Source organism: Mesocricetus auratus, unplaced genomic scaffold, assembly GCF_017639785.1.
Source record: "Mesocricetus auratus isolate SY011 unplaced genomic scaffold, BCM_Maur_2.0 Super-Scaffold_100009, whole genome shotgun sequence".
NCBI classification, from domain to species: Eukaryota; Metazoa; Chordata; class Mammalia; order Rodentia; family Cricetidae; genus Mesocricetus; species Mesocricetus auratus.
In genome coordinates, this window is record NW_024429193.1 from 68,282,196 (window position 1) to 68,306,261 (window position 24,066).

At 50.6% G+C, this 24,066-nt stretch overlaps 1 protein-coding gene across 5 annotated transcripts in view; it reads left to right on the forward strand.

Annotated features, from left to right (window-relative positions):
• Positions 1-13,982, forward strand: part of Kirrel1 (kirre like nephrin family adhesion molecule 1) — a 97,942-nt gene extending 83,960 nt beyond the window's left edge. For 3 of the 5 annotated variants that reach the window (XM_040752556.1, XM_040752551.1, XM_040752552.1), the window contains 12 exons: positions 1,384-1,541; positions 3,000-3,150; positions 3,613-3,718; positions 3,868-4,016; positions 4,207-4,334; positions 4,912-5,086; positions 5,173-5,273; positions 6,645-6,843; positions 7,961-8,068; positions 8,194-8,333; positions 8,722-8,799; positions 9,004-13,982. In XM_040752556.1, the coding sequence (XP_040608490.1) occupies positions 1,384-1,541; positions 3,000-3,150; positions 3,613-3,718; positions 3,868-4,016; positions 4,207-4,334; positions 4,912-5,086; positions 5,173-5,273; positions 6,645-6,843; positions 7,961-8,068; positions 8,194-8,333; positions 8,722-8,799; positions 9,004-9,480 (1,970 nt within the window). In that variant the 3' untranslated portion in view covers positions 9,481-13,982. Of the gene's footprint in view, positions 1-1,383; positions 1,542-2,999; positions 3,151-3,612; positions 3,719-3,867; positions 4,017-4,206; positions 4,335-4,911; positions 5,087-5,172; positions 5,274-6,644; positions 6,844-7,960; positions 8,069-8,127; positions 8,334-8,721; positions 8,800-9,003 lie in introns of all 5 variants that reach the window. The other 2 variants (XM_040752554.1, XM_040752553.1) reach the window with 2 other exon arrangements.
• Positions 13,983-24,066: the final 10,084 nt, after the last annotated feature.

Below are 24,066 nucleotides of genomic sequence, written 5' to 3' on the forward strand. Positions count from 1 at the left end.
CTCCCACGCCGGCACAGCCCTGTCTGCCTCCAGCTCCATGGACCTCCCAAGGTCTCCCCACGAGGGTCTCTCCTAGAAGTTTCCTCTTCTCAGAAACAAGAAAACCAAATCCTTGCTCATTTCTGTCTGTTGAACATTGAGTAGACCTAGATGTCTTATCAAAATCTTCCTGCCTTTATCCCCTCAATAGACAGTTCAGCCAGTAACCCCTAAGGGCTTGCGGTTCACCCCGCTCTGATTAGACACTACAGCTGTGACAGTTCATAGGAAGAAACCGATACAATGTCACATGCCTCTAATCCCTACACTTGGGAGGTGGAGGCAGGAGAATCATGAATTCAGTGGCAGCCTAGACTGCATAGCCAGTGTCTGTCTGAAAATAGTAAGTAAATAAATACTTTATTTCAAAGAAGGAGGAGGAGGAGGAGAAGAAGAAGAAAAAGAGGAAGAAGAAGAAGCCTTGTCCTCAGGGAACTTAGACCTTGGGGAACTGAGGATCTGGTTCACCTTAACACTTAGAAGCCTGTGGCTGTGGTATAAGGAAAGGTACCTTATTTCTTAGAACCAGATGTATAGAGCTAACTCAGCTCCCTAAGCACATAGCAAAGGCCTGCTTTAGCCACTCATTAGGCAGTGGAGACTATTTTTAAATGCTAGTGAGACTGGGACCTGCTTTTTCCAAGAAGATTGAGGCTGGGAGAGACAGTCACCAACAGTAACCACGGGGCAGACAACACTCAGAGCTCAGAACTGCCACAGGTGGGACACACGGACTCTCCGCATCAGCCGGGATTTGGCCGGGGTGGTAACTCCTCCACAGCTAGCTGCTCTGGGAGAGGCCATGCCCCGTGGGGAAACAGCAGTAGCAAAGGAGGAGGTGAGGGTCTGCAGGGCGTGACTTGTGGACCCTAAAACAGGAGACTGGAGGGTTTGGAGTTCATTCAACAGGCGGTTGTGGTCTCTAGATGAGTCTGAGCAGAACAGCACAGTCTTAACTGCTATGGAGAAAATAACCTTCTAAAGGGTAATGGTAGGGTTGCCCATCTGGCCATTCCAGGCAGGGGAGCAGCTGGAAGGGATAGATGGAAGGGGTCCTATGAAAGATGCCCTCCTTCCCTGGGGTGTGATCTGAGATAGCCTTCCATCGAAGTAAGGACCCTTGAGCAACAGTGGTGAGTACAGCATCAGAGAACAGCAGAGAAAGAGTAACCGGCGAGCTGTGGGCTGAGTGAAGCCTCTTCCTAAGCACTGTGTGTAGTGATTGCGAGCTGGGCTGGGGTAGCATTGCCCGACCGTGAGGGACCCATACAGATGGGAGGACACCTCCTAGGCAGGGGGCACAGCTGGCTGTATCCTGAGCTGATTTTGTTCTCTTCCCTCCAGTTCCTCCAGAGGACACAAAGATTGATGGTGGCCCTGTGATTCTGCTGCAAGCAGGCACCCCCCACAACCTCACGTGCAGAGCCTTTAACGCCAAGCCTGCTGCCACCATCATTTGGTTCCGGGATGGGACACAGCAGGAGGGGGCTGTGGCTAGCACGGTGAGGACCTGCCCGCTCCCCAGCTCCAGGTTGTCTTTCCTTTCCTAAAGGACTCCAGGGTCACTGTGCCATTCTCGAAGTGCTTCCTGTGTTCTAGGTACCATATGGGCGGCTTCTCTTAAACCTCAGTAGAGTCCCACAAAGTAGGCATCATTGTGTCCGACTTACAAAGACAGAGAAGTCGAGTGCCTGACCCAAGTCGCACAGAGAGCAAGCAGCGGGATTGGCATTCTGTACCCGAGTCTGGCTCCCGTGTTGATCTCTTTGGCCCTCTTCCTTCAGCACAGCTGAGAGCTGTGGAAGCCGGGTTGTGCACATTCTCTGATGGGGAAGGCACGGCAGAGAAAGGCATCGAGTGTCTTACCTGGAGTCACATGGCAACACCAATGGTGGTGGAATCCAGAACGTAAAGCATTCTGCCAGCTGCGGCCTGCAGTGCTCCTAGCCCTGTGCTGGGCACAGTGACACTTCCCAGCGGGGAGAGAAACCGCCCCCTGTGTTCCTAGAGTATGAGGATGGAGAGCTCGGATTCTGGCTTTAGCTCTTAGTGACTGACCGCTGTGGCCTTGGGCAAATCTCTCCTTCATGGCCTCAGTGTCACCATCTGAGAAATGATTATTTGACCCCAGTGGAGCCAATCATTTTCACCAGCAAACCTGCTGTTCTCCTCCTGGGGGAGGGGCCACATCTTTTACATTACCTTGGCAGCCAGACAAGCTGATTTGTTAATACCGTTTGTTGCCGGCTCCTCTCCTTTGCGGATTCACTTAAGGCTGTGGCGCTCCAAAACACCACTGTGCTTTGCCTCAGCTGGGTGCCGCACTGGTCACGTAAAGGTGCGTGCACGGCTGTCTGAGCGAGAGGCCTTATTCTTGTCCGTAGCGTGGCTTCCGTGGGTAGGTGACAATATAGGACGTGGCCTGGGATGTCACTGAGCCAGTGAGTCTTTGAGCCGATGAATCTGGCCCTGCACTTACTGTAACACATGGTGCCAAATGTAAGACATTCTAACTGTACATGGTGCCAGTCCAGGCGGGAGAGAGGTCTGGGCTGGCCTGGGAGGACTTTCTAGAAGAGGAAGAACTTAACTGTGGGCCTCGAGATTTCCAGGAATAAGGCTCGGTTACACAGAGGGAAATCATACCGCAGAGAGTAAGCGTTCATGTGCACCATACACCCCAGTTAGTGGTAAGATATCAATATTGGTATGTCTGTTGTAATGAGCCCTCCACACTACTGTAAGGTATAATAATGAGGGATGCCATGGTGGAGAGGGAAACTACTTCCTGTTCGATTTTTCCATAGATTTCAGAGAGCTTTTTAAAATAGCATACTTCTTTAACATACGAAGAAGCCGGGACAGGGAAGGAGCTGCGCCACAAAGGCCTATCCTTCAGTTGGCTTCTCTGAGAGCAGAGGAGGGCACTTTCTCTTGACTCTATCTTCGCCTCTGCCCAGGAACTGCTGAAGGATGGTAAACGGGAGACTACGATCAGCCAGCTGCTCATTCACCCCACAGACCTAGACATCGGGCGTGTGTTCACCTGCCGCAGCATGAACGAGGCCATACCCAATGGCAAGGAGACATCCATCGAGCTCGATGTACACCGTGAGTGGGGTACTGGGTAGGGGACATGAGATGGGACAGAACATAGGCAGTTTTAGAAGCACAGAATGAGGATCCTGGTGTGGTCCGCGGGCAACGATGGCTGGTACATGGAGCACTGAGTAGGGTATCACATCTGCTTGCTGAGGCTGTGAGTGTTAAAGAAGAGCATGCCTTCCTGTTTCATGCATCCCTCCTAGTCAGGGATGCTCTAGCCCCTACATAAGCTAAACTAACTCACAGCGGCACCTAGTGGCCATATTGGGCCATTACATCCATTGAAGACTTGGTTTCCTCAGTGTCATTCTTAGCGAGAGCCCTGGAAAGGCTGTTGTAGAAAGAGTGAAGGTGATAACTGATGTTTTGTAAACTTGAGTTCAAAGTGGTGTGGATACATCTGTCACGGAGGGAAAGAGAGAAGCCCGGGACAGAAAAGACTCTGTCTTCCTCTCCCTTGCGTTGCAGATCCTCCTACAGTGACTCTGTCCATTGAGCCCCAGACGGTGCAGGAGGGCGAGCGAGTCATCTTTACGTGCCAGGCCACCGCCAACCCTGAGATCCTGGGCTACAGGTGAGAGGGTCGGGGTCTGGGGGTGCTATGCCAGTGATGGGGAGGGGCCCTTGAGACGGAGTGGTGGTGGAGCCACCGGGGAGGCCACGGTCCCCGAGCGGGGTTGAGAGAGTCCCGAGTTCTGACCTCTGTGCTGCCTCGTCCTCCAGGTGGGCCAAAGGCGGGTTCCTCATTGAAGATGCCCACGAGAGTCGCTATGAGACAAATGTTGATTACTCCTTCTTCACGGAGCCTGTGTCTTGTGAGGTCCACAACAAAGTGGGGAGCACTAACGTCAGCACGTTAGTGAATGTTCACTGTGAGTAGCGGGGGGGGGGCGGGGACCGAGCAGGGTGGGAGCGGGCGGGGACCGAGCAGGGCCTTCACCCTGGGTACAGGGGGCGGGGAGACAGCAGCGAACCCGGACAAGAGCAGAAAAGAAGGGGCAGACTGGCACTGACCCTCAGGTCCCTGCGACTCTGACCAGCACCTCTCTCTCCCTCCCTCAGTTGCGCCCCGGATTGTAGTTGACCCAAAGCCCACCACCACAGACATTGGCTCTGATGTGACCCTCACCTGTGTCTGGGTTGGGAATCCCCCCCTCACCCTCACCTGGACCAAGAAGGACTCAAACATGGTAACCCTCGGCCGGCCTGGGCTGAGTGCTGGGAGGAAGGGGCGTGGCCATCCAGGTGCTGTGGAGACAGTGGGAGGGCTCAGGACTGTTTTGTCCGGTCCAGACCGGAACACGCCTAGGGCGGTGGGGTTTGGGAGAGAAGGGCACGCTTGCAGCCAGCTGTCCCCTTCCTGGACTTGGCTTAGGACTAGGGGTGGAGAGGATGAAGGGGACGGGTGGCATTCTGCAGCAGTCAGGGGGTCAGTGCTTTAACGGTGCACAGGGCGGTGGCGGAGCTGGCAAAGTTCTCAAGACCCCTCCTAGAAAGCCCGAGCTAGGATTGTACAGAGGAAGTTGGGAACAAACTGTCTTACCTGGCTTGGTAACTAAAGCGGGAACAGATCATCAGAAAGGACTTTGACATTTGCCGTAGCCAACATCTGCCGCTCCGGTACAGACGGCGCCCTTATTGCCAGCCTGCTTAGAGTCAGGGGATAGATCAACCAGACTCAGGAACCCCTTAACCTTCTGGGAATTCACGTGCGACTCTTCGTGCTTTCTTTCCCGTGCCTCTGATGCGGGGCCCTCGCCCACCTAGGGGCCCAGGCGTCCTGGCTCCCCACCCGAGGCTAATCTCTCTGCCCAGGTCCTGAGTAACAGCAATCAGCTGTTGCTGAAGTCAGTGACCCAGGCAGATGCTGGCACCTACACCTGTCGGGCCATCGTGCCCCGAATCGGAGTGGCTGAGCGAGAGGTACCGCTTTATGTAAACGGTGAGTGCACTAGGTGGGTGAGACCCGGGGGGTGGGGGCAAGCCTTACAGCGACTGCCTGGCCTGACCGTGTCTTCCTGCTTGCAGGACCCCCTATCATCTCAAGCGAGGCAGTGCAGTTCGCTGTGAGAGGTGACGGTGGCAAGGTGGAGTGCTTCATCGGGAGCACCCCACCCCCAGATCGGATTGTGAGTGCTGGCCCAGCTTAGCAGGCAGCCCTGATGCGTCTCTCCCGTCCAGCTTCTCCTCACCACTTCCGACTTGCAGCTTCCGTCTCCCCACCCTCTTCTGGCCTTGTAATCGTCTGGCTTCTCAGTTTCTGTATCATTTTACCTGTTCCCATCCTACCTCCTCCCTTACTTGTGTGGCCCTGAGCAGATCGGTGCTTTGGACCTCAGCTCCTCATCCTCCAAGGGGAGGCGTGTCCCGAGATAAGTCATTCCAGCAGTGGTTGTAAAGGCCCGAGCTCCTTGGAGCCAGGGGGCGGCGGGTTCCCTCTCATTCCTGGTGAGGGTCCTGTCTCTCTGTTCCCTCGTCTCCGCTCTTCTCTTCCCCTCCCCCTCCCACCTGTCCCACTCTTTCTCTTCCTGTCTGCCTCCCACAAGTCCCTGACCATTGCTCATCATTTTCTTTGCTCCCCTGTACCATAAACAACTAATTCCTCCTGTGACCACTAACCATCAAAACCCTCATCACATTTAATGACCATTTGGCTAACTCCAGGGCTGCCCAGGGATACTTCATTACCACAGCTGCCTAGGCAGAAGACGCTTTGGCTCCCGGGAGGTTTGCCTCATAGAGCTGGGAGGACTGATCTCTGGAAAGGAGCCAACACGTGGCTGCTCCTCTCCCTTAGCCTCCCCTCTGCCACGGGCACACGCGGCTGGGAATGCCTCGGCTGGGGCGGTCAGGGATGGGAGGCCTGGGGGACACTCCTCTTGACTCCCTGCTCATAATTAAGAGCAGGCAGACGCATCTCCAGAGAGCCAGGCAGGCTTCTGTGGGTTGGTTCGTGGTAAGGCTGGTAGGACAGACTCATTTGCAGTGAGAATCCCAAGGCTGAGCACTGCCATTTACTGGCCAGCATCTGCTGTTTCAGAGACGAGGAAAATGAGGCCCAGGCGGGGAAAGCATGGCCACGTGGCTGCTCTGGAGTGGGAGGTGTAGGAACTAAAGTCCCTGCCACACCCAAGGTCCAAATACTGGCTCCCTAGCTCAGCTGCCTCCACATCACAAGATGCCACACAGTGTCATTCTTACAGCATGGGACCACTGCAGAAGCAGGTTCCTGGATACTTGGCACATAAGTCTCAAGGTAGCAGTTTTTAAAGTCTCTCTGGAGAAGTCTATTGTGTGGGAGCCACAGCCTCTGGAGCGGGAGTGGAAGAGCAGTGTCTAGGATTTGCGGCAGTTGGTGGGACACGGGTTGTTCAGGGCGGAGGTTTGTTGGGCCTGGGGACAACACATTCCCTGGGGTAAGGCTACCTAAGAGTGGGATACAGTGTGCTTTTTCTAGTGTTCTTTTCTTACGTCCTTCCTGCCTTCCCCCCTTCCCCCAGGCATGGGCATGGAAGGAGAACTTCCTAGAGGTGGGGACCCTTGAGCGATACACCGTGGAGAGGACTAACTCAGGGAGCGGCGTGCTGTCCACGCTCACCATCAACAACGTCATGGAGGCTGACTTTCAGACCCACTACAACTGCACTGCCTGGAACAGCTTCGGGCCAGGCACTGCCATCATCCAGCTGGAGGAACGAGGTCAGCTATGTGGCCTACTCAGGGTAGCCTGAAGTTTCATCTTCTCTCTCTCTGGCCTCTCTGCCAGAAGCCAATTATAGTGCTCAGCTAATTAATCTACTCCATAAATGTTCCTGAACATCTTTACATGTCAGCTCTGAAGGAAAGGGTTGCAGGTGTGAACACGGCGTCATCTCTGCCCACAAGAAACGTTCACCTTAGTGGAGGAACTTAGATAGTAGAAACAAAATAATTCAGACGGAGAAGAATTAAATGCTGCATGTGACAGATTAACACAAGTTATTGAGAGGATTAAATGGGGGATATTTGTAAATTTTGAAGGTTCCACTACCCTTTCAAGGGGCCTTGGTTTTATAGAAGGGATATATTCTCTCCAGGTACCTTTGGCAAGATGAAGAAGGTATCTAGATTTTGACAGAGATGTTTGGTGAAGGAAAAATAATGTTTGTTTTTGAGAACGGTCATTGAAAAAGGAGATACAGAAGACCCTTGGGAAATGTCTGGTTTAGTTAAAGATACCTGCGGGGTGGGTATGGGAAACAGAGAAGGGTAATGTGGGAAGGATCTTAGAGGGCCAGATCCATAGCCAGAGTCTGGATCCAGCTAGTAATTCCAGAAAGAGAGAGAAGGCCTGAGGGAGCATTCCTGGGCTCGGTATCAGCTAAGAGAAGCAGGGGCACTAGAGAGGACCATCGACGCCGCAAGTGCAGATGGAGCAATGTTGCAGGCAAGAAATGTCGTAGAGGAGGTGGGAACAGATGTGGCAGGTTGGAATTTGGAGAGAGCTGACTGCAGACAGAAGCCCAGCTCAGGAAGGCGGGGCCTAGCTTCACGGGTAGGTGGGCTAAAAGGAGGGGCAAAACAGCTCTAGGCAAACTGATGGCAGAGATGGAACACTGCCCTGACATCAGTTCTGGCCAAATGAAAGCCCAGATCTCAATCCAGGCTCAGCCCCGATCTTCTCCAGTGTGGCCTGGACTTAGACATCAACACAGCCCAGCTCAGGCAAAACTTAGCTTTGTACGGAATCTAGGGTTGGCACCGTATCTCATGGCCAAGTATTCAGGTCTGCGTGTGGCGGCATCCTCACTCCTTCTCTCCCGCCCCCTGTTTATAGAAGTGCTACCTGTGGGTATCATTGCTGGGGCCACCATTGGCGCAGGCATCCTGGTCATCTTCTTCTTTGTTGCCTTAGTGTTCTTCCTCTACCGACGCCGCAAAGGCAGTGAGTACAGGCGCCGTGCGGCCATAACCAACCCTTCATCCCCCAACCTTACCCTTCAGGGTCACATCAAGGGGTGGGGGCTGGAAGCCGGTGCTGCAGAGACCGCCCACACCTCCGTGTCCTAGGTCGAAAGGATGTGACCCTGAGGAAGTTGGACATCAAGGTAGAGACGGTGAATCGGGAGCCACTCACCATGCATTCTGACCGGGAGGATGATACCGCCAGCATATCCACCGCAACTCGGGTCATGAAGGCCATCTACTCGGTGAGGACCACGCTTCTCGCTGGCCTAGGTTCTTCAGCGTCCTAGGGCCAGCTCCACCAGGTTTTACTATCTTCTGTCACCCCTTCTTCTTCAGCGAGCTTAATCTGTGCCTGCCACCCCAAGTCCTGTGTGCCAACCCTCCCACCGGAAGTTACACTTGCGCGTTGGCACCCTTCCACACACTTATGCAAAGCTAATCTCTCCTCCCCGCCGGCCGACTCTCCTCACACAGAGGGAGACCTGTAGAAGAGTTTGGGCTCAGCCTCCTCGTTACTGAGATGTGTTCCCAGGGCTTCCTTCAGCAGGTGGCCTCTGGGCGTGGAGTTGGCAAAGGCGGGGAGGGGGTAAAAGCGGTGTCTGTCCCCTGACATCCGCCCCTGTTCTTCAGTCCTTTAAGGACGACGTGGATCTGAAGCAGGACCTGCGCTGTGACACCATCGACACGCGGGAAGAGTATGAGATGAAGGTGGGAAGCGGCATTGAAGCAAGACACGTGGGACGGGGGGCGGGGCGGGCATCCGGGGAGGAGTGGTCAGGAGGGCTGCAGAAGGAACAGGAGATGGAGGGGTGAGAAGAGCGTGGGTCGGGGTGGGCGTGGGCAGAAGGCCATTTGGGATTTTATTACACCGGAGGAGACTCCACTTTTATCCCTTCTCTCACCGCCTCCCAGGATCCCACCAACGGCTATTACAACGTGCGTGCCCATGAAGATCGCCCCTCCTCCAGGGCAGTGCTGTATGCCGACTACCGCGCCCCTGGCCCTACACGTTTTGACGGCCGCCCATCATCCCGCCTCTCTCACTCCAGTGGCTACGCCCAGCTCAATACTTACAGCCGGGCCCCTGCCTCTGACTATGGCACAGAGCCCCCACCCTCTGGCCCTTCTGCTCCTGGTGGCACCGATACAACCAGCCAGCTGTCCTACGAGAACTATGAGAAGTTCAACTCCCACCCCTTCCCTGGGGCAGCTGGGTATCCTACATACCGGCTAGGCTACCCCCAGGCCCCGCCCTCTGGCCTGGAGAGGACCCCCTATGAGGCCTATGACCCTATCGGCAAGTATGCCACGGCCACGCGATTCTCCTACACCTCTCAGCACTCAGACTACGGCCAGCGGTTTCAGCAGCGCATGCAGACTCACGTGTAGAGGCTGGAGTCTGGCTGGGGTATCTCTGCGGGGCAGAGGAGAAGGCTTCCCAGCTCTTCCCTGACATTCAGGGACATTGCTCATTGCTCCTTTCTTGGACCCAGCCTTCCTCCTCCTGCCATCACAAACAAGGAGCAGGTCTCCCAGGAACACCCCATCCCAAGGATGGTGCTCTGGGCGTGCCCCAGTCCCCTAGACCTGCTGAGCTCTTCTCCAGGAGGATGTCTCTACTGGCCTTTGTTCATTCCTGACCAGGCTTGGGCACAGGGAACTGGAGGTGGTGGGGAGGGGAGGAGGGGGAAGGAGAGGAGAGACGAGCACACTTTATCATTTCCTTTCTGTCCTGCTCCTCTGATCTCCCACACGTGGCCATGGAGGTGTGCTGAGGTGGGCAGCTTTGGCCTAGGTGGCTCTAGTCCAGGCAGCTGGGATGCGGGGCAGCCTACCAGTCCCTCTCTTGATTTCTCTCATACTTAAGTTAATTTTCCCCATCTCAGGAGATTACAGATGGGACAGGGAGTTCAAATCCAATCCTTGGTCAGTTGGGGTCAAAATGCCAGTCACAGCAGCTGCTGTCTGTGGCTGTCTTAGTGAGGAGGGCTCCAGAAATCACCCGTAGCACCGTTCCCTTTCCACTCTGCTTCGTGCTGGACCAGCCAGATGTGTCCTGGTGGGCGGGCAAGGGACCACGGTGTGCTGCCTGGCAGTCCCTGATCCAACCGTAGTCAGAACCACGCCAGCCTTCTTCTTTCATGTTATCTGCTCCTTCTCGGTATTTACTCGTGAGCCTTGGAGAATAGGGTAGGGCAGAGGTGTCATGGAGCTATTTTTTTTCAAAGGCAATAAAAACCTCATTCGGAAAGAAAAGCTGTAGAGGTTTCCCCACCATATGCCAGTCCCTGTGGAAAGGAAAGGGGTACCTGTCCTCCACCAGGCTCCTAACGCCTTGCATTATTCTAAGTCTCCAAGCGCTCTGAATCTATTGTGTACGTACGTCCCAATGGCGAGACCTGCCTGCTGCTGGGTCCTGATAGAGTTAAGCAGTCCTGAACCCCAGACGCTACTGTCCTACACTGGGACTCAACCTAGTTAGAACTCACCTTGCAGGTGGCACGGTAAATACTTTATCCAGGCACATTTTGGGTTTGTCTCCTCCTTACCCCACCCCCAGGCCAATCAGACTTCTTCCATTTTCAGTGCCTTGAGTGTCAGGTTCGTGATGCTGTCCCTGTGCGGGGAGCAGCGATTTGTGAGCTTTAGATTGTCCTGTGTTAGCATCTAGGAAGAGACCAATGAGAGGGTGTGAAGGGAAGGGGGCCTGGAAATGGCCCTACAGGAAACTTCTTACTGATCTAGCTGGAGCCCCCAGTGCAGAACACTGCAGGCATCGTAGTCTACAACCCATGCTGTCTCTTCCCATGTAGCGTACACACGACCACACACACACACACACTCTCTCTCTCTCTCACATTCCATGCCACTTCTCATCTGCCACCGTCTGACCAAAGATTCTGTAACTCCTGATTCAGGCTCACTTTTCCAAGAAACCGCTGCCCATCTGGAGTCTACTGCCATTCTAGAGCCTACTGTCCGCCTTCCCACTGAGGCCTGCATGACGGGAGGCAGTGTTCCCAGAGTATTCCTTGCCCTTTCTCATTGGTCACCATTCATTAATCATGTCCATGAGTTCATCAGCCACAGTCGTCACTAACCTTATATGGGCCTGTGGGGTGATACTGTCAGCTCTCTCCTTTCTGATAAGGACCGGGTAATACTCAGAGATCAAGGAGGTCCATTCCCAGCCTGCCACACAGTTTTCCCTTCTACTCCAATCAGCGCGTCTGCACAGAGTGGGCCTCCCCGCAGCACTGACAGGCTCGTAGCTATAGTCCAGTTCAGAGGACTCCCGGAGTCCTTTCCTGAGAACTCAGTGAGGCAGACAGTGTGTTTACAGTGTAGGTTCTTGTGAATATGAATTCATGCAAGTTTTTAATTTTCATTCACACCTCAAGCCGTGGATGATCCAAACACTTTAAAATCTAAATAGAGTGGCATTTCAAACAGCAATACTCCCTAAAATAATCATCTTGTTTGGGGTTTGGCTTGCTTCTCTTATTTCTCCCTGATTTAAGCAGTAGATCCCTCCCATGGAAACAAGAACATCGCTAAGGTCAAGCCCTGCCGGAAATTTGTGGGTATCAAGCACCATACACAGCACAGGAAACACCACTGAGACAGACTCGTTTCCTACCACCCAGATTCTACAGTCAGAATCCGAGTTGGGCCCTGCAGAATAACCAGCGGGATTGCGTGTCTGGGGAGTTGAAGGCCCCTTAATCACAGGGCTCTTCCATCTGAAGCTAGTTGATAGCAGCATGCCGGTACCCTATTACTTGGTGATCCTTAGTTGAAAGAATAAGGAACCAGGAATCAAGAGGTCCATGACCCCGTTCTGCAGCTGCCATTTGCTGAGTAACCATGATCTGACTTCTGTTTTCATTGCCTCTGATTTTCTGGTCTTTACCTACAACTGTTCTGTGTTGGCTGTGTTCATCTGGGGAGGCAGAATTTGGGATTGCCCATCCATCAAAAACTCAGGGACAGTAAGCAATCAAGGTGAGGGTCGGGGCAGGGGAGACGCCCTGCCTGTACCACCAACTTCCTGAGCTTGCCTATCGCCCCTAACCCTGAGTGAAATGGAGCAATCTGTGTTGTTCTCCTCTTAGGTTCAACAGGTTGCTGTGATCATGGTAGGGCCCAGTTTCCTTTAGTGTGGCTGCAGACTGCCCCGTGTGGACTCGGTAAGATGGGGAAGCTGCCCTCCGCTGGGTCTTCAGGAGCAGTTAACCCCTCCCTGTAGGTTGAAAGGGAAGCTGGTAGAGGAAGAAGCGGCTAGTGGCTTTAACATAAACTCTGCATATGGCCCTTGTGGCTCTGGGTGAACCTTACTCTGTGGAGAGCCCAGCCTGCTTGCCGAGTCCTGGTCCCCCAAAGACTAACCACAGAATGTGCACGAAACAAAACCTATTGAGAGAAAGGAAAGTAGCCAGGAATGGAAGCAGATGTTGGCATCGGAATGAGAACGATGAGCTCCACTCACATGAGTCTGGGTGACACGCTTTCCTCATGCTGACAGCTGCGCTCCTTGCTGTGTGGACAGGAACGTCCCCTGCCCTGTGGGATGGAGCACACTGACCCCTGTCTTGCCCCCTTGCGTTCTGTTGACCTGTGGGTGTTCTGTCAGGAGCCATGGCTCCTGGGCTCCTTAAGATGGAATTGGGTGGCCCTGTGTACTTGGCCCACTACATAGCAATGTTAGGCAATTGGGATTTATAGAGACTCATGTTAAAGCCAAAGACCCTGTTTGGACATGTGGAGTCTCAGTCACTGCCTCAGCCTGCTCTGTGAGTAGTTCTGTCCCTAAGGGTGAATAACATGACCTCCCAAAGCCACCACAGGCTCAAAAAACCTGGCTTCCCTGCTATTTCATTTCTGTGTACTCTGAGCCCAGGCTTGCTGTGTGCCTACAGAACCGGTGAATGATAACAGAACATGAGGTACACGGACCTCAAGACTCCATTGGTGAGGCATTGACTGTTGTGAAGACTGTAAAACTGTCACCCAAACCCAACATTCCTTTCTCCCCAGTCCTCCCCACCTCCCGGGCTATTTTTCCTTCTCCTGAAGGCGGTGTTTTCTGGCCAATGCTGACTAACCTTTGGCAGCTTGCCTGTGACACCACCCTTTGGCCAGTGGAGAGGCCTGAGGCATGTGGCATGGCAGAATAGGGATTTGAGAGGAGGGTACAGCATTGAGACTTCCTGCATCACTGTGAGGGAACCCCAGGGCCCTTTCCCAGAGGAAAAGAATTGTTGCACAGAAGACAGAGGCCATACCAGGAACTTCTGGTGCAAGCCTACCCTTACGATAGTAATAATTTTGTGTGCACAGAACATCTTACCCGTCTTAGTACCCATCCTAGCAGATGCTACCCCCCAATCACTGGCCTTTGCAAACTGGTGGCCTGGTTCTTCTCTTGGTTTCGGGACCTGTTGGTAGACCCTGGGAACACCAGCACTCTGGAGAGAGAACATTCAATTTGCTGATACAACAGAAGTAGACTCCTTAGCAAAAGTGACCCACAAGGTCATGCTGCCTCCACTTTTAACAGGGCACCCAGGGCTCTTGGGATCAAACTGTCTACCCCAGCCATTCCTGGGATTGCAATCCCCATTTCTGATGCCAGTCAAATTTTCTCTACCAAAATCCTCATAAATGGATCCATGATGACAACTAAGAGAAAAAAAAAAAGTATTTTTGTTAGGACAAACCATCATAGATTTTTAGCAATGTGTATCTGTGTGTCCTTTACACCTTTTCCTATTCTGACATTTTTTTCCTTTTTTTTAAAAAAAATATTGTGTACTATATTTTTAGCCTCAAACACACTATATATTATATATTTAATTTTATATATATAAATATAAATGTTTTAAAAAGTACCATGTTTGTGTTATTTAATATATGAACAATTGGCTACTTTAAAGGCCTGCTCAGTTTTGTGTGAAATGGTCCGGGTTTGGGGGTGGGGGAAAGCTGAAGACTGAGATTGCAAAAGTTATATAGCTTCACTTCAAGACCGTGTGATAGACATTTTATTCACCAGTTTTTGAGCCTTGGAGAAGCCGGGGGCCAATTCTGGCAGCTCTAGGACAAAGGTCTCAATGCTTTTGTGGCTTCCGAATGCTCAGGGCCAGGCTTGATTGTGAGGGTGAAGTGACAGGAACCTCTGCATGGGCAGCCCCAATCCCACAGGGCTCCTCTGGGCTGCTCTGTGTATGCAAATACTGTGATCTGGATAAAAGCATCTGCAGGTCTCTGGCCATTTGAGCTGGTAGTGTGAGGGTGCAGAAGCCGATGGTGTATCAGCCACCTAACGGACTGGGGTTCACACTGCTGACCTCGCAGGAATGTTAAAGGGTCGGCAGAACCGGAGATAGTAAGTCTTTGAGGCTGTAAACCATGAGAGAAATGCAACAGTGTGCTGTCCTTGCCTGGTTAATGACCAAGGAAATTCAAGACTGTTCCTGGGAGCCTTTTTACACACAAGGAAGGCAGAGCGCAGCTAGAAACAGTGTGAGGAAGAAAGAAGGCAAGACTGGGAATGTGGCTCGGTTGGTAGAGTTCATGTCCTGTGTGCATCAGGTGTCAGGCCTTGGGGGTGGGGGCACGCGGGGGAGCAGGTGCAAGCCATTGCCAAAGGTTACAGATCACAGCTCAGAAGGTTTATCGGGAAGAGTGCAGCTACCGCAGGGGCTGGAGTTTGGAGCCTTGAGGACCAGGTGCAGGCTGAATCTGGAGGCCACAGTCAGGTAAGTAGAACCAACACAGTTTTGGGGGATTTGTGCATGCGTTTGTTTTATAAAGAAGCAGCAGCAGCATTGATTGGATCCGGAAACAACAAGAAAAGGGAGGTGGGGCAGAGCGAAAAGGCAGAGTTAGGCCGTCTGAGGCCCAAGTGACTAGGCCAAGTGGTGTTGGCTGGGCGCTTCCTGTGCTGTGAGCGCTGAGACCCTGCACAGGGCCAGTGCTGCTGGGAGACAAGACTGTGTACAGCACACCACTTGGAGCTCCAAAGGCCTAAACCTACTGAACCCCGAGAAGGTCATACAGACCACACTTATTTCTATGCATTACATCCAGTCCTGACTCCAGTCCCTCATGGAAGTGACCTGCAGCTCAAGGGCAAATAGTAAAGACATGGCCTTTATCACCAAGCCTACGAGGATTTTATATATATATTTTATTTAAATTAGAATCAATCTTATTTACATACCAATCCCAGTTCCCTCTCATCCTCCCATGCCCTCCACCAACCCCCCACCCCATCCCCATCCACTCCCCAGGGAGGGTGAGGCCTTCCATGGGGGATCTTCAAAGTCTGTCAAATCATTTGGGGCAGGGCCTGGGCTCTCCCCCATGTCTCTGGGCTGAGAGAGTGTCCCTCCATGGGGAATGGGCTCCCAAAGTCCAAGCACTAGGATAAATACTGGCTCTGAGGCTTTAAAAGCTACTCTCTCCATGTGAGGTCTTCAGAGTCAGGACACATGCTCTTGGCCTAGCTTTAGACAATGCCTTTCTGCACTTTCTCATCCAAGAGTAAAGCTCTAAGTCCTCCAGGATATGATTCCAAGTTATCCCCCCCAAGGAGTCAGGCCACTAACTTTTCTTTCCCACCTTTCAATCTAGACAGATGAGTGTGCCTTGTTAGCCCTGAGCTTCCCTGCTGCTGTGTCTCCGCCTAGAGAAGCCCTTGACCTTCTCTTTTCCAGAGTTTACTTATTTGAGAGGCCACCTCAAAGGCCTTTCCCTAAAACGAATCTTGCCTAACTCATTAATCACCTTTTCTTCTATCCTGAGAAACATCAAGCTGGTCTACACTCATAGTTTCTCTTTTGATCATAGGGTTTTGTGTGTAGCACATTAGCACTTTCCTTGTTTGCTGTTTAGGGGTGTTTGTTGATTTGTTTGTTTTAAGACAGGATCTCACTATGAAGTCCTGGCTGCCCTCTTCCTCCCGAGTGCAGACATGCCAGCCCTTGTCCTGTGTTTGATGATCTTATGGCGCTAAATCAGGAATAAATGTCTTATAAGAAAAAGAACATCCAAGCTCCTGTTTTCAGTTCCAGGTGGTGAACTTTGCAGTGGTTTCTGTCTGGGCCCCTGAGTGACTGTGTAATGCAGAATCCCTTTGTCAATGGGAGCTGAGGGAGAAATTAATCTTCATTTTGCTAAGATATTGAATTGGAAGTTGCCTGGAGATCAAATCAAAGGCGTGTGTGCTGAACAGAGCTCTGCCCGGAATAGCCCCAGCTTCTGAGATGCTGATGGTGTGGTTACCCCTCGCTGTAAGCCAGCATATCCCATCTCCACTAAGTCGGTGTTGAAATCCTGCCTTCCACCGTTTGTTTCTCGGGAAAATTACATCTCTGTATATCTCTCCTCTGTGAATTAGATTGCTTACAGTTTCCGTTCTACTTGGACCAGGATTGATTGCTGTAGTCTGAAACCCCAGTTCATGCTAAATCTTTTCACCAGACTATAGGGAGGGGTAATAGGCACCTGCCCACCACCCACCACCCTTTGCTCCTGTTTTAGAGACATCGGGAAAAGCGTCAGCAATTGCCCGGGGGTTCAAAGAGAAGTGTGATCTTCAGAATGAGAACTAGGTGTGATCTTCAGAATGAGGACTAGGGTAAGAGCTAGGCAGTGCTGCCAGTCACTGGGCAACACATGACAGGCCCAGCTTTCTGAGCTACCTTATCCGGAAAGGCTGCGAGCAGCCAGTGGGATGAGAGATACAAAAGCCTTTTGTAAACGGCAGGATGCAATCCAAATGTGAGTTGTCTGGGGCCGGTAATGCCAGAGCATCCGAGCATTCCATCCTGGTAGCATCATCCCACACCACACGGCCCACTGCCTGGTGCAAACGCTCTTCCAGCCATGACCTGATAGTAGCATGTGCTTGTTCAGCTGGGCTTAATAGGTCCTGCCTTGCCAGGCCCTGGGGTTCTAAATTCAAAGGATCAGTTCTCAGCAAAGAAAGCACCTGGAGGAAGAAAAAAAATCAATTCATTAGTACTCACTTTCCCATTTCCTTTACTCAATGTAATTAGCTACACAGAGGCAACCTCCTGGGGAGAACAGAACCCGCCCAAGCTAGAGCCAGGCTGGGGGCTTGGTCTTGTCCTCCCCTGCACAAGCCCTGTTCTCTGGTGCTCTCTGGGCGGGCTGGGTGAGTTCAAGACCAGCTCTGGTCTACAGAGCTGAGTTCCAGGACAGCCTCCAAAGCAATACAGAGAAACCCTGTCTCGAAAAAACAAAAAACAAAAAACAAAAAACAAAAAAAAAAAAACCAGAAGACTCAGAAAGGAGGAGTAAGAAAGAGAAAAGTGGTTAGGCAGCCTGGTAGAACAGAGAGGCAGAAAAGATCGTGTGGGGTTTGAAAATTATTCTGAGGTGGAAAGATATAATAAATTGTTATTGTGGACAAGATCCAAGATGAACATTTCCAGACTCTCAGTATCTTGTTAAAAATGAAGTAAAGGTACACAGAGATCACAAAGTAACAGGGAAACTCTAAGTGAAGCATGGTAAAGATTAGAAAAGATTATTTTATGCAGGTCTAATGTCGAGATCTGAAGGTCACCAATGCTGAAGCATTCTCAGGTCCGGAGAACGCCACTGTGTCTGGAGTCTGATCCTGGTGTCTTCTAGGGACGCTGGAGCAGTGCCAGACAAACTAGAAAACTACAAGTTCAAATGTTATGAACCATTTAATTTTACTTAGAACACGTGACTCTTGAGGTGGTGGTGCTGCATGACTGGATTCAGAGCTTCATACATGTTAAGCACGCGGTCCACCACTGAGCTACATTCCAGCCCTGGTCACACGGCTTCTGTATCTACAGTATTTGCTGCAAATCAGTGCAAGAAGAAGCATGCAGGTCTTGGGCTGCAAGGCCTCCTCCCTCCATGCCGTACGTCTATTGTGAGGAGGACACTAAGCATACACACACACCCCTTCCTAGTCTTCAAGATCAGCACAGAAAAGGCAGACACGGGCAGATGGGTCTTATGCAAAGGCTAATCCCAGTACTTGAGAAGCGGGGCAGCCTGATCTATATAGTGAGTTCCATGCCGGTGAGGGCTACATAGTGAGATCCTGTCTCAAAAAAAAAAAAAAAAAAAAAAAAAAAAAGCCAAGCAAACACCTCAGGAGCTGTTCAGTGAAGGCCACCGTACCAAATTATGTGCTCCCCGCTGCTACCACCTCAAAAGCTATACTTCTCTACCTCCATGAGTGGCACTGTCACTGTTTCAGTGCAAAAACACAGCTGTCATCTTAAAGAGGATGAGACAGAAGGAAGAAAACCCTAAATCAAGGTGAGAGATGCAGTTACAGCAAGGAGGGGACATCTCTCATGCCGTCTGATGACAACCTTAGCTCTGAGGTTGGTGGAAGCCAATGGCCTGCTAAATCAACAGATCCCGAAAGGTCCTTAACCATCAGTCATGGGATATTAGCTCCTACACAGAGCTGGGCAAGGCATGGGTGCTCGGAGAGCTAAAACTAGTCCAAGACATAATAATTAGGTTCCGAATCTGCACTACCCAACCTCTCCACATCACTCCAGTTCTATCGGCCAATCAGATTCTTTCTAGGAGTTCTTATTCACAGTGTTTTGTTTTAATACCCTGGCAGTTCGAGGGACTGTAATATACAAAATAAGATCAATCTTATTTTAAAAATAAAACAAATCTTTAAAGATCAAACAAATCTTTCCTTTCTCCTGCTGTCCTGGAACTCGCTCTATAGACCAGGCTGGCCTCTAACTCACAAATCCACCTGCCTCTGCCTCCCGAGTGCTGGAATTGAAGGTATGTCCATACTGCCCGGCTGCAACCAAGTTGTTGTTGTTGTTTTTTCCCCCCGAGACGGTTTCTCTGTATTGTTTTAGAGGCTGTCCTGGAACTCGCTCTGTAGACCAGGCTGGCTTTGAACTCACAGACATCTGCCTGCCTCTGCCTCCCAAGTGCTGGGATTAAAGGTGTGCGCCACCAACGCCCGTGAAGCCAAGTTCTTAAAAGGCCACCCTTATGTTTACTCTTTCACCCAACCATGTGCTCTGTCTCCTATTCTGTAAGTCCACCTAGCACGGTTTGTGGGAGTTCTAAAACCTAGTAGTGACTTTTCAGTTATTTTCTTCTATTGTAGGATAACGCTTTAAATTTAAATAACTTTTATATACACATAAAATGAATTCATGTCAAATTATATTTAATCACCAACAACTGAGGACTATTTACAGTAAGGTATTTCAACTGATTCAAAGGAAAATTCAAAGTGTCACATCTATATAGGAATTCTGAAGTGAATAAGTTTACAAATATATATCAGTGGGACATGGTGGCGCATGCCTTTAATCCCAGTACTCGGGAGGCAGAGCAGGTGGATCTCTGTGAGTTCAAGGTCATCATGCCCAACAAAGTGAATTCCAGGGCAGCCAGAGCTACACAGAGAAACCCTTCTCAAAATTCCAAAGCCAAAACCAACAACAAAAAAAACCCAAAACCAAGTTTAGCCACAAGATACTTCCCACTGCATTCTGTTAGACGCGATTAATGATTAATTCACTTTCCAGTGAGCAAGAACCATCATACTTCAATGGTTTGGGTTTTGTTGTTGTTGTCTTTTTATGATTACCACAGTTGTATATCAGTGTAAGACAATTCCGAAGGTAAGGTAGAACACTCAGACACCTACCTTTGCTGTTCTCTAAAAGTCTTTTCTGGCCATTTTTCTTGCCTTGCCTTTCAAACACTTCCGACCTGGACTTTCGCTCCGTTGAACCCCTCAGAGTGCTGCTCATCTCTCTGATGGGTTCTTCCCAGCAGGAACGGACTCTTTTGCCCTTATCTGTCCTTTCCCGAAGATGCTCTGCAGTTCCACTCTGGGTCCTCTCTTCCTGTCCACACACTTGAGGTTGTGTCATCTGCTATTTTATTGTCACGTCACCAAGTTTGCAAGAATGATTCCAAAGCCTCTAGCATGACTTCTTCATAGGCCAAGCATGCATACTTACTTCCTTGTACAGAACCGCAGGAACAACAGGCTCTACCCCAAAACCTCTTTAACTCTGGTTTTTAACACAAATCCTGGAGGCCAGGCCCCGTTTCCCTTCCTTAGAGCTTGAGTGCCCACACGCCTCCTTCCTCAACTCCACTCTGGCTGTTTTTCTCTTTCTCTCCTGTCTGCCTGGCCCACGCTTGCCCCCTTTCATTTTTGTTCTCTTCTACATTAACGACAGAATATCTGGTCTAATTTTCTCTGCCCCCAGATTGTCACTATCCACTCTCTACCTGACAGTGTTGCTGGAAGAATCCTCCAAAATCGAGTCTGATGTGAAGTTCTTCCTGGACTTCCTATCGGGGTTGGAATAAAATTAATAACGGAATGCGTCCCAGGGCATGTTGGCACAATTCTGTTGACATAGATGCAGGAAGGTCAAAGTTCAAGGTCATCTTTGGCTCCGTAGCAAATTAGAGGCCCACTAGGGCTTCTTGAGACGCTGTCTGAAAGCAACAGTAACAAAACAGATGGAAACATCAGGCAGGTGAGTTACAGCAAAGCAGGGAAGTCTCCGATGTAGGCCCCGGCTGTCTGATGACATTCTCAGCCTTTGGGTTGGTGAAAGCCAGTGAGGGGTCTGTTATGTTCAGAAGGGACTTACCTAATACGTACCAGATAGTAGATCAAACACAGAAATGGTCAGTGAAGAGCTGAAGAGGGCTAAAAATAACATAATTTGGCTCTTGACCTATAACATTCCAGTTCTCCACAATCACAGACATTCTAGTCATTAAGTCACCCTTGGAGAATCTTTTTACGTTTTTCGTTAGATTTATCCATTTTACTCTGAGTGAGTGTCTTGCCTGCATGTATGTCTGAGTACCACGTGGGTGTTTGGTACCCTTGGAGGTCAGACGAAGGCATCAGATCTCCTCTGGAACTGGAGTTAGGGATGGTTGTGAATTCCTATGTGGCTGCTGAGAATTGAACCCAGGGCCTCTGCCACAGCAACCAGTGTTCTTAACTGTTGAACCATCTCTCCAGCCCCAGAGAAGCCTTCCCACCCCTCGGAACTTCAGTTCAGTTCATATAGCATAAGGGAGATCAGGGCACACTTACACGGGTTTCCCCATCAGGCTGGTTGTAGTTACCCAGTCTTTATGGAGCTACAGTCTATGTTAACGGAATTTATGGGGCTTCAGCTGGATACAGCTGACTTTCCTGGTTCCCACCTGAAAGGGGGAGTATGGATTGAGAAATGGCAGGTAAAAAGATACTAAGGAAAAGATAGAGACACAGAATAGAGGACAATCTGAGGAATACTGAATGCCCCAAGTTTATTCTTCAACATTCTAACATACCCAAGCCAAAAATGGGAAGACTCCTTTATCATGATGCAAGGAAGAGACAGACTTCCTTAATTCTCTGGACATTTAGTAACCATGCCTTAGACTAAATCTCTCATTATCTGTCCTTGAGGGTTAAGAGTAACCACACCTCACAGCAAGTCTCTTGTTATTTAGATAAGACATCCATGCCCAAGACCAAACATCTACAGTAGCCCTGCCTAAGACCTTTAGGTTTTATGACGTTAACCTTGGAAGAGTAAGGATAGTTTTGAACTCTGACCTTAAGCCAAGATGAAGCAAAGCCATTTTTATGGACCCCGACAGCTGCTGTCCGCATCAGGCTGGTGTACCCATTTGTCTAGACAGGCTGGAGCTGCAAACACACACCCCTTTGCCTCTTCAATGTCATCTATTTGTACAAGGGTGCATAATTTCTTCCCGCCCCTACAAAGCATCCCAGGAAAGAACAGGGATTAGAAGGAGGGAGCACTTGTTAGGCATGTGCTGGCATTTAGGGGAGATGGACAGCAGAAAACCATGGTTTCTCCCCATTCGGAAAGTGTGGCTCAAAAGCTAGAGCAATATTCCTGCGTGCAGATAACAATGTAAGATGTAAGCATTGAGTACTAGGAGTCAGAATGGAGTGTCCGCTCAGCTGGAAGCAAGACCCGTTACTTCTGCTAAGATTTGGGGCAGGAGATTCAAAGGGAGGAGGTTGCCTCCTCCTGGACAGGGACCAGGAAAATGAAAAGAGTGGCAGCTTTTCCACGTGGAAAAAGACAGGGGCAGTGAGACCCTTGTAAAGACAGCCAATGTAACCCATGTCCTGTGTGGTTTTCCTGGGACAGAAAGCAGCTCACACATTTGGTATGGACTGGGTGCAGCGATGAGACATCAAGAGACACCAGAAATTAGATTTAAAGTGCTACCCAAGTCCCCTGGGTGTGATGTAATACTCTGCAGGGCTTGGGTGGGGAGCACCATGCATGCCTGGTGTATTAGGCAAGAAGCAGGCAATTTGCCCTCTGCCTGGAGAACCCACCTTGGAGACAGTCAGGTAGTTTACCTTCTGTAATGACTTCTGCTGGGGTAGACTTGTAGGAATGCTGCCTGCCTCTTGCTTGGCCTCACTCCTTTGCTTGAACCCTCACACTCTGTCTCTTGGTGCTCCTAGCCTTGCTCCGGTTTCTCTAGCATTTCCACAGCCCTGTCCTGCCCTCGCATAAGTTCTGTCCCAACTTTGCTCCTTTGTTTTGATTTTTTCGTTGTCCTCATCATTCTGCTTCTGAGCTATTAAGTCTGTCCTTTCTCCTCACTCATCCACACCCTTTCCCTTCCAATCACAGTCTCTACTGGGGAGCCGGTGCTCAGGGACGAGTCAGGAGACATACAAGGATGACTAAAATCAAACAGAATACTGGGAAACTTGGCCAACTCCTGCCCAGAGTGGATCACCTCTCTTTCCCCCTGTCTCCTCATTGTTTCTTAACCTATCAATGAGTACCTCTAGCATGCATCCCACAGTTTCTAGGTGAGGAGAGTTCTCTTAAACAGATCCCAAGCTTAAGTAATCTCTTGGGGTGCTTGCCCTGTATTCCTCATCTACCAGAAGTCTGTTCTCTACTGAAGCCAAAGGACTTCTGGAAGGGAGAGGGAATGAGAGAGAGAAACCTAGACTGATGAGCTGGGCTGATACCTCCCGTGGTGGTGTCTTCTATGTGAGAGATGGCAGACTTGCCCACTTCCTCTTTTGCAAAGTATCCAGGATAGATCAGGAAGAAACTGTGGGAGGCTGAGGCGATGAGATCTAGCAGCCTCCCACAGACAGTCATTCCTAGCTCTCCTCTACCCCGACCCCAACCCTTACACCAAGCAGTGGAGGAAAATGTGTATCTATATCCACGTAAAGGTCTGCATATCTGGCAAAGGCCTGCCTGCCGTGTATGTGCCTGTTATTGGAGCTGTAGGTGTCACAGCCTATACCCTGGAAGGCGTAACAGATCAAGCTCAGCCGCTTGCCCTCAATGGGCCAAATAAACAACAGTGAAAAGTAGTAAAAGATTTGTCCAAAAGAGAAGCAAATGAAGCCAGTGATCTTCTAAAGCCCATTTTCTGGGTCCTGACATGAGGCTTAGGTCTGAGTAAATGGCAAGAGATATGCACACTAAGGGCCCTGGTCATTTAGCTCTGCCCATCACTGTCTCGGCTCCTGTCTCCCCGCAAGGTGTCCGGTAGGTGGTTAGATCTACGTGGAATCTCTAACAAACAAGCCCCCTGCTGGCTGTACCAGGCCTTCATTTTCCTTCTTCTACGGTAAGACTGCACTGGAAGTTCCAATTTCTCAGTGTCCAGTGTTTACTCTGACAGACTAAGGGAGGGGCACAGATTTCTGTTTAGAATATCTTCATTCTTGCCCAGAAGGGTTACATGCAGATGGCCGTGTTGTGTGTCCTGATGAGTAACCTAAGTGTTCACTGTGGTCAAAACATAGGCAAAACACAAAAACAACAACAGCCACAACCCACAACCCTCAACCCTCACTTCACAGAGGCTAAGAATTGTTAATTCCGGGGCCACATGTGAGCAACCATGGCCTTAGAACCC